At 35.3% G+C, this 10,133-nt stretch overlaps 2 protein-coding genes across 3 annotated transcripts; one reads left to right on the top strand and one right to left on the bottom strand.

Moving 5' to 3' along the window:
• Window positions 1-626: 626 nt before the first annotated feature.
• Window positions 627-4,033, bottom strand: LOC105452555 (guanine nucleotide-binding protein-like 1). Of its 2 annotated transcripts, none has more exons than XM_011693764.1 (5): window positions 3,932-4,033; window positions 2,702-3,015; window positions 1,721-2,366; window positions 1,107-1,529; window positions 627-985 (listed from the first exon to the last, which is right to left on the bottom strand). In XM_011693764.1, exons 1-5 carry the CDS (start codon window positions 4,020-4,022, stop codon window positions 747-749), a joined length of 1,713 nt encoding a protein of 570 aa, XP_011692066.1. In that variant the 5' UTR covers window positions 4,023-4,033; the 3' UTR covers window positions 627-746. The 2 variants fall into 2 exon arrangements, with proteins under 2 accessions (XP_011692066.1, XP_011692067.1); XM_011693765.1 differs by lacking the exon at window positions 3,932-4,033 and adding an exon at window positions 3,312-3,484.
• An 820-nt stretch (window positions 4,034-4,853) lies between these two features.
• LOC105452554 (SET and MYND domain-containing protein 4-like) lies at window positions 4,854-9,145 on the top strand. The gene is made up of 11 exons (XM_011693763.1): window positions 4,854-4,999; window positions 6,062-6,302; window positions 6,457-6,637; window positions 6,733-7,063; window positions 7,152-7,401; window positions 7,494-7,807; window positions 7,923-7,996; window positions 8,073-8,185; window positions 8,265-8,565; window positions 8,694-8,856; window positions 8,939-9,145. Exons 1-11 carry the CDS (start codon window positions 4,872-4,874, stop codon window positions 9,081-9,083), a joined length of 2,241 nt encoding a protein of 746 aa, XP_011692065.1. The 5' UTR covers window positions 4,854-4,871; the 3' UTR covers window positions 9,084-9,145.
• The last annotated feature ends 988 nt before the right edge of the window (window positions 9,146-10,133 follow it).

The following is a 10,133-nucleotide window of genomic DNA, read 5'->3' on the forward strand; positions in this document are numbered from 1 at the left end:
TTGTAAAATTAACCGTGTAAAAATATGCATTTAACTGTGTAAAACACAGATAAAATATGTAAAAATATAAATGCGTAAAATGTGACTACAGATTCACACACTTGGATTTGCAGTGTAGTTTGTAAATGGATTTCAGTAGGATTAAAAAATACGTACAGGGTATTTCTGAGCAACTTATATAAAAGCCGTGAATTGAGAAATACCTTGTATAAAATGCCAAGGCAAATAAAATATTTTTCGAGAAAATAGAAGTCATTTATCTTGCACAATTTCGTATTGAGCATGCTAGGGCACTAGAAATTATTCTTTATGTACAAATGTCACCGTAAATGATTTTTATGGAATATTTTGTCTCCGAAGTAGTAATGTAGCTTCTCTTTTATAGTTAAAAAAGAAATCTTCAGCCTCAATCAGTTTATAGCGGACCAAAGTAATCAGAATAATTGCAAATTAGAACTACATTGTAAATAATTCATACACACAGTGACCTTAAAAAAAATCTATTAAAAAATGAGAAAAATATTAGCAACAGAGTAGCGCGACTTGTACAAAGTAATCTATTTTTACTCGTAAAATATTCTGTGTTATAGTGACGATTGTGTTTCGCGGGCGAAAACACATGAGAATTACACGACTATTCTTTATTGTTATCAGGTTGCTCATTACATTTTAAGAAAAAAAATTATGTGTGTAAAAAAGGGGTAAATAAAATATCTGAGCAAGATGCAACATGATAAACTATATTATTATTCCGCAGATAACAATGAAAACTTATTAGCTACAAGCGGCACATCGTTTTCCTCGTTTGACGATTCCGAGTTTGAGTTATCATTCGTTGCGCACCTAGAAGATTCCTCAGTCAGTCTTTCGTCGTCAGTTTCCTCATCTTCAGAAGATATCTCAGTTGGTGTACTGAAATTATCGCCCTTATTCCTAGCTTGAATCCATCTTACTGTCTCAACATCTGCGTGATTTTCCCATTTTTCTATAAAAAAAAAATTTGTATTGATATAATTTGATTAAATTTGAATTAAGAATTACGTGTTACATATAGTTGTCTAAATAATTTTTTTCACTGTATGTGATAAGAGAGAATAAAATAATACTTTTATCAATGGTCCAATTCGGCGGGTATATATACAGGCAAATTTTTCCTTCTAGCGTCATTCGTAGTAACGAATTTGCCGCTCTGTATGTATCCAATCTAGCTGCTCGCGCCGTCTTGAAATCCCTCTTGATAGCCCAACCGTCGCAGATGTCCATAGCGGACCACGTGTCATCGTTCTCTGGATGTGGAATCCTCAATAGTTTCGGTAGATTCACTCTTTCGGCCAGAAATTGTACGACGGTATAAGGTTCTCTGACTTGAGCGATCGGGAACGAACCCATTAATATTTGTAATTCTTTGGGCACAGTCGAAGGAAAGACCAAACCAGGACAATCGCATAGGCACACAGTCTTTGTAAGATAAATAGTTTGAAAGTGCTTAGTATGACCAGGAGTGCGAGACACACTTACGACTTTCTTCCCTGTGAAACAAACACATTGGATATATAATATTTCACATACTGAAGGCTTCAGATCAGATTTATTTAATATTTTCATTTTACATTATTTAACAAAAATCAAATCAAATTTGGAATATAAATATTTTAAAAAATAATTAAAATTGTATCATAATACGTATAATACAATTGCATAATCGAATGGTCTTACTTACCCATTAATGCATTCATCAAGGATGATTTTCCGACATTTGGCGTACCAACACACCCAATAGTCAATACTCCATTTTTGTATTTTTCATGTTTGAAATAAGTGGTATCCTCCTTCTCTATTGTTACGTCATCCTTGTGATTTATGTCATCTAAATCGTATTCGGAGTGCATTTCCTCCCGAATTTTCTCATACCAGGAACTTAGATCGACCTTATCCCCAACAATATCTTTACAAGCCTCCAGTAACTTCTGCGCTCCTTCCGCGGCCATTCTCAATTTTCCCCTGCGAGATCTTTTCTTGACACCCTCCTCATTGCTCGTATTACCACGAAGATTGTAAGTGGGATACGACGTGAACATTAAAATATGTAATTTTGGATATTGATTGTGAAAATATTCTTTCCAAGCCACCACCAACGCCGGAGGTGCCAGATCGACCTTGTTTAATACCAAAATCATATCTTTCTTTAATTTCTTCGTCACATAGTCGTACAAATAAGGGGGAAACATTAGAACAGGATATCTAATGTCAACAATAATTAAGAGCATGTCCGACATCTCTAGAACCCTCCACAATTGTCGCCAGGTCTCTAAATTCAATTCGAAGTAACTCAGACTAGCTAACTCTTCCATGCTGTTCAAGTATTCCTAAATACAAAGAATTGTTAGTCAGTACCATGTTCGAGAAACTACACTGCAAATCCAAGTGTGTATACTGTAGTCACTTTTTGCGCATTTTATATACGCGTGCTATATTTTTACACATTTTATCTGTGTTTTACACAGTTAAATGTATATTTTTACACGCTTAATTTTACAATAATATGTGTAAGCATGTAAAAAATATTTAACTATAGAAAACACAGATAAAAAGTGCAAAAATATAGCACGCGTATATAAAATGTGTAAAAAGTGGCTACAGTACACACACTTGGATTTGCAGTGTAAGATTTCGTTTTTAGCGTAGACTCACAATTACGTACTGTAAAATATCTTTGTTCTCTTAATTCTAACTGCTCCTTTGTCATATTGAAATCCCACGGAGGTCGCTTTGGCATGTCAATCCCAGGTGGAAAATAATTATCGGAAATCTCTTGATCCTTGAGACTAGCTGGTTCGATACTTTTAAAGGCTCGTTCCTTACGTTTTCGCAATTTCTCACTGGACTCTTGAAAGAATTGTAGTGCATATTTATTCCTCGAAGATTTGCTGCTTGGTTGTTCATTTATCTTCATCACTTGTCTCTTATGTTCAACATTGCTCTCATTGCTGTGGCTTTCCTCATCATCTGAGTTTACTGTTGATGAAAGCATATTTTTATAATTCTCCACAAGTAATATTAAATTGCTAATAAAATAACTATAAATTGCAATTATATAGACGATAATTATTCAATTTAATCTTCCTTAGCTCCAATTAATAAAATTATGCTCATTTGAGTTTTTGTGCGAAACGAAAGAATCTAACAAAAAAAAGTGTCAAGATATTAATCGTTAAGTTAATGAATATTCGATTAAGAAATCAATCACATTCATGAAATATCGTGAAATATAAAATATAAACTCATATCGAATCGTATATATGGATATTTACAAATTTCCACGCAAAATACAGTTCCACATAGGTTTCCAATTTTTCATTGAAAAACGAGTTTTTAAAAAATTAGGTGTAGATTAGAAATCCTAAAGAGATCGTTATCTTATTCAACATTCGATGGACAAGAAAGATAAAATGAGATAAAATGAAGCACTCGGGTGATGTTTTCAATTACAGGGTCTCAAGATTAGGTTAGGTGCAGCCTTCGCAGAGAGTAAGCGAACTCTGCACATGTACTCGTTTTGCCCTTTAAACAGGGAAGGAAGGGTGGGGTAATTATATCAAACAAATCGCCGCCGAGAAAAGTTCGAAACTAACCTTTTGAAATCCCTCCCAAGCTAAATTCAGATTCCTTACCCCGAGTGTGTTCGAGTATCATTTTAGCCCTGTTATATTGGAAAATCTGAACGCATCTCTTGCTATATACGTGTACTATACGGTTTCTTTTTTTTTTCACACATTTTTATTATTGTTACCAGCTTCCTCGAAAAGAGACGAGGGTATTCAGGATCGAGAAAGAGAAGTAGGGAAGGATATGTAGAATCGACCGCGCTTCGCTTTGCAAATTGCAACGTTAATTTTTACAGATATAAATTTCAAATAAATCTGATACATACCAAGCAAGGTTCGCTGCCGTTGTTTTTTCGCCTGCATCTGCTGCTTCTTGGCCTTTCCGCTGAACGGAATTTTTCTCCTTCCCTGAGGCATATTCTCCACAGCTTCAATATCGTCACTTTAACTGAATTATCACAGCTCTGTCACGCGAGGATTATAGCTTACAAACGATCACTCCGTATCCCCAAGTCGTCCAAGTTTCAAAGCCACTGTACACACCGTGCACGCCGACACCGCCGCTCGACCGTTCACGGCGCGCAGCATGCTGCCGATCCGCGGCTCCGTGAGACGAGGAATTTACACGACGCCGAACAGCTGATCGTTTTCAACCAGCGACGCCATCTGAGATTGTTTTCGGACGAGAACAGTCACGGATTCACGGACGCGCACAAAGGTGTTTTACTCGCGGACGGGATTAGCAGCTATGCGACCGCGTGAAAACATCAAAATAAAAGGGACAATCGTGTGACAACTTGGAAGTGCGTCTCCGCGCGGGATCGTCGCGGCAGAACGATAACGTTGCTCGAACGTTGCTGCTGCACAGGTGCCTGCATCTCGCCGTCCTCGCTCTTACCCTTCTCCACGCTCGAGAAATTGCTCGAAACCTCGAGTAACTACGATAGTCGACCGAAGGGAGATTTAACTTTGCTCTCTCCCCTTTTTGCAGGCCAATCGCAGCCAATCCGTGTCCGAGCACGCCGAAGGGCACTATTACCTACCCACCACTGTCCAACACAGTGCTCCGGTGACTGCGCATTGCCAGTTAGATTGTTAGACAACAACCTCTCCTCTCTCTCTCCTCTCTCTCTCTCTTCCTCAGCCCCGCTGCCCGTGGCAACTTCCACCAACTTTTATGCCATCATAAGCAACTTCCCAGCGTCTTCTCTCTCTCCGTTCTCTCGCGACGCAATTGCTGGAGGCTTCGCTTCTGAGAGCCACAACATGGATTGGAATAAGGTCATCGACAACGTTTTGAACTACGTGAAGCCCTCTCGACTCGAGAATGAGATAAAGGGCATGAAATACGAAAGCGAGCTGATAACTCGTTTGTCGCAGAATCAGGAGGTTATGTGAGTATATAAGCTTTTACATGTCTTTCGGGATGAGAGTTTTTTCGTGATCCCGAAACAGTCTCTCTGAAATAGTATTTTCTTTATTTTCTTTCTTTTTTTTTTTAAATTCTGCCGAGATAACGAAGAGTTCATAAGTAATCAATTTGTTTTTCTCGTATAAAGAAGTACGAAAAAGGCCTGTTTATGCTGTGCTCGGGGAAAGTAAAACAGACGTCATTTCTTGTGGTTTTTGAGACGAGAAATCCGATGGTGGCGGTTAAAATTACGTTTAAATGACGGGAACACATGAAGATGGAATTTAAATCGGGAAACGCGTCTCATTCGCGAGAACAGGTCGCTACGCTCAATAACTGTCGATGGAACACAATGTGACATGTCGTATTAGCATATTGACATTAAGTAGAATATTGTATAAGATGTTAATTCAATAGCGAAGAAAATATCAGATGCAACGAAAAGTTTTCGTCTTGCACATGCTTGTCTGATATCGGGGATTCGGAGAAGGGGGAGGGGGGGGGGAGAGGGAAGAGAAAGCCGACTTGCATGACATGCGTGTGCACGAAATTTCCGTTGCGTCTAATATTTTTCCTATATAGCCTTTTTTTAAATAAAATATCCTATATTCTTGTAAGATACGATATATTTTTAATGTCAAAATATAATGTATTCACCCTTGTGTGAATACCATGTGTTCACGTAGCATAGCGTCTTGTCTCGATATTGACTGCGATGCTACGCATTTTTCCGATTTACGCTCAAATTTTTACATATTCCTGTCTTGCGACGTAATTTTAATTTAGCATCATCGGATTTCTTGTCTCAAAGGCTATAAGAAATGATATCTACCTTATTTCTCTCCGAGCACAGCAAAAAAAGCAGGCTTTTTTTATAATACGCTTCTTTCACAAACTTTTATGTTCACTATAATTGGCACTTTTAAGTAATTGTAATACATCGGTGTTTATTAGTGTGTAAGTTAAATTTTAGGAACAAACGTAATTAATTTTAACTAATGGATATATACTGGGGTATATTATAAGCTTTTAATTGGAAATGCAGGAAATATATAGATTGCTGGCTGCAAGATTACTATGACACAATAGATGAGAGGAAAGAGGATAAATGTTCAAAAAAGTCATTGTCTTTCAAGATACAAGGGACCAAGCAGTTTCAACTGAAAAAATATGCTGAGTCTCTAGAATTTTATACGAAAAGTGCTAGGTACGCTGACTCGTATACAGATTCGTCACTGGCAATTGCAAATAGATCAGCCGCTCTATTCCACATGAGCAGATGGCAGGTGAATAAAAAACTCTAGGATGAACGATATTACAATATTTTTGCTTTTCTTTACAACCACTTAATCATTTATAAATCATTATGTTTGCAATGGCAAGTTCAATGTTATAAAATTATTATTCTGTTTGTAAATGTAATTTATTAATAATGTATAGAAATGCATCGACGATATCAAATTGGCGCTGGAATTGGATTATCCCGAGAACTTACGTTTCAAACTGTATCTGCGTGCAGTTCAGTGTTACCTGGAATTAGGTAACAAAAGTTCAGCTCTTGAAACTATTTTAAAATTGCGTAACTCAGTGAATCAGGGTAAAATGTCAAATGAGAAGAAAGGCAAGTATCAACTTCGAATATTTAAGATGAAGGGGAAAATTACTTATTGTAGACTTCTTATATTTGTTATAATAAAAAATCGTTGATACTTTTAGAGCAATTACAGAAGCAAATAAATGTCCTAACATCGAAGATATCATGTTTGGAAGATGAAACAGATAATACCACAGATAATACCACAGATACTACAGAATTTCCTTCGCCACCTGAAGTCGTATATGGTGAAAACCCTAATTTTCCGTCTGCCTCGGCAGCTGTAGAGATAAAACATGCTCCAGAAAAAGGGAGATACGTCGTAGCTAATAGAGATATCAAAAGAGGTCAAATCCTATTCGTTGAAGAGGCATTTGTTTTTGTCCCATTGAGTTTCGCTAAATCTGATATTTGTTACAATTGTTGTCGCTCGTCCGGTGATACTCCTCTACCGTGAGTTTTATATTTCTTATTCTCTGGCAAACCAATAAAGAAAAAAAATATATATATATTTATATTGCGTGTGTTTTAAATTACACAGCTGTACAGAGTGTATCGAAAGTATATATTGCAACATTAATTGTTGGAATGAAGCACGCTCGTCTTACCATCGTTGGGAATGTGTCGGCAATCAAATGGGCCTCTGGGATGAAGTTGGGATAGCATATCTGGCTGTAAGAATGTTGTTTAAGTGTACAACTACAACCGATGGTAACAAACTTAAGGAGGTACAAGATCTAGTGACTAATTTTTCCAAGGTCTCACCAAGCGACATTATTTCGTATGGAATCGTAAGTGGCATAATTTTCGCGAAAATAAAATATGCGACGTACGCGTGTATAGAGAATTTCTTCATAAAACTAATTTCTATCTTTTCTTTCAGACGGCAATTATGCTTAGGATGTATTTATCAAAGTTTACACCTTTTTTTACATTTCTCAATCTTGATGAATGTTCAAAGTTCTACGATTTCAACTGTGATCTCGCAACAGAGAACGGTAGACGATTGTTCGTAAGTTCTCTACTGCTGAAGAATATACTACAACTTATATCTAATGGGCATGCTATCACAAAGATAAACGCGATAGCAAATAATAAAAACACACTTTTTATTCAACAACAAGACAGAATAGCCACAGCTATTTATCCCTCTGCAAGTATGATGAACCATTCTTGCGATCCTAATATCATCAATAGGTAATATATAGATATCTTTTTGTAACAAAAATGTGACAATTGCTCATTGCTTACATAAACCTATACAGGAAATAAATATTATACCCATTACTTAAATAATACTGTTATTCTTTAGCTTTTTAGGGCACATTTTAATAACTAAAGCCACACGGGATATTGCAGCGGGTGAAGAAGTCTTTAATTGTTATGGTATGTTAAAAGTTAATAATGATAAATTACTTTATTAATTACCAGTTTTGATTTCACTTTCTATGTTGTGCAACAGGGGTTGACTTTAGAAGAATGTTGAGACAACAAAGACAAGAAAAGATGAAAAGTCAATACTGTTTTAAATGCAACTGCGTGGCATGCACTAAACCAGAATATGAAGACAGCTTGGTAAATTATTAATTATTTCTAGATATTAAAAATATTGTATTAACATTATTGCGTAAATAAATTCGTTATTCTTTTGTAGAGAAAGTTTATTGCGAAGAAGTGTCCTAAATGTAGCGGGCCGTTGAGCGATAATTTCTACTCCTCTTCCATGCACTGTATGGATTGCGGAGCGGCAATGTATGGAAATATTTATGATGAATCTTTAAAAGATGCTGATTCTTATTATTCCGAAGGAAGAGTTTGCATAGAGAATGAGAATTATGACGAGGCATTAATTAAATTGAAAGCATGTTTGCATCTTAAGAGAGCTGCATTATATAAATATCATGAGGATCTTGCCGAAATTATGGATCTCATAGCAAGAGTGTATGCTATTATGGGTTTGTATCAGCAATACGAATATATGGTGTAACATTCAGAACACAACGAGTTGAATCCTGTTGAATCGATCATTTCTCATCAGCCACGCTCATCACCCTAAATAATCGTTACTCTTTTCTGGTTTTAGAGCAATGGTTAAATTCGATTTCGTATCTCGAGCACAGTATCGTGGCGATTGAAGAAAGATATGGCTCTTGCAGTCTTGAAGTTTGTAATGAAATAAATAAATTAACGGATATATGCATGCAATATTTGCAAGAGGAATCTAATACATCATCAAAATATTATAAGTAAATGTCGAATTTTTATCATTCTAAATTGTAATTACATTCGTCTATTGTTTATTGCAGTGTATTATGTACTTTGTTACAGAAACGTGTTGAAAAAAACACGGCGATATCTAAATCGTGCTGAAGAAATTATCAATCTCACGTGTGGTCCATGGAACGAAGTTTACCGTGAAATTGCCGTAAAAAAAGAAATTCTTTCTTCTATTTTAATAAATTTTAACGTCTGATATTTATGTCAACAACCTGTAATATTTAACAGATAAGTGAATAAAAGATTTATAGCAAAGCATTTATGCCTTTCCATATTTCTTGATTATATAAAAGAGAATTATATTAATAATTTTTTTATTATATTTTTCTTAGATATTTTTTTAAATACGTTATTTGTGTTATTATGTATTTATTAAATAACGATGATCAAAATGACTATCTTTTAAGGCATAAGCAATCATGTATACATATATACATGTATATAATTATAAATTTTATTCGTAATTTTAAGAAAGTTTTCAGTATAACATAATTTGTTCATATTTATATCAAGACACTATGCTTTTCAACAAATCTGAATTCGACAAATTTGATTTTATAATTTTGTGTAAACTACATGTAGTTTTATGTTAACAATATCATATAGGATCTTCACGTTGAATTTTCTTTATTGTATTCCGAATTATATATACATATATGTTATATGCGAACAACTATAACATTGGATATTTTTCTGCATGGCAATTCAAGCTACGTGAGAAGGAATTCAGAGAATCTTGATAATCTCTAAATTAGATCGCTGTCGCTTCAGCTCGTTCACATTTGTTAATAATCTGCTCTCTTTCTCTAATTTCGAAGTTTGGCAAGGAAATAATTATGACGTTTGTAATAGAATTTTCGCAGCTGTGTGAAGTTGCCCCCCCACTACTGAAAATTAAATGATTATTACCACTCGATTCGTGGTTGTTTGATGGTATTTAATAGTCCATTCTCGATGCAGATTAGTACTCAAAGTTGTAAATAATAATATGAAAAAAAAAACATACGCATATGAAGTTAGTTCCTTCTTTCGCAAAATATGACTTTCCCTTAGAACATATATATGTTCTAAGGACTTTCCACACTGCGTATGTAATCATAACTGTAAATATTCACACGCGCGTATGTCTTTTTTTCATATTATTATTTACAACTTTGACTACCAATCATCGAGAATAAACTACCAAATACTATCAAACGATCATCAATTGAGTGGCAAATGGTCGTTTTTGAATTTTTAATAGTGG

The sequence above is a fragment of the Wasmannia auropunctata genome, unplaced genomic scaffold (assembly GCF_000956235.1).
Source record: "Wasmannia auropunctata unplaced genomic scaffold, wasmannia.A_1.0 LD336029.1, whole genome shotgun sequence".
NCBI lineage: Eukaryota > Metazoa > Arthropoda > Insecta > Hymenoptera > Formicidae > Wasmannia > Wasmannia auropunctata.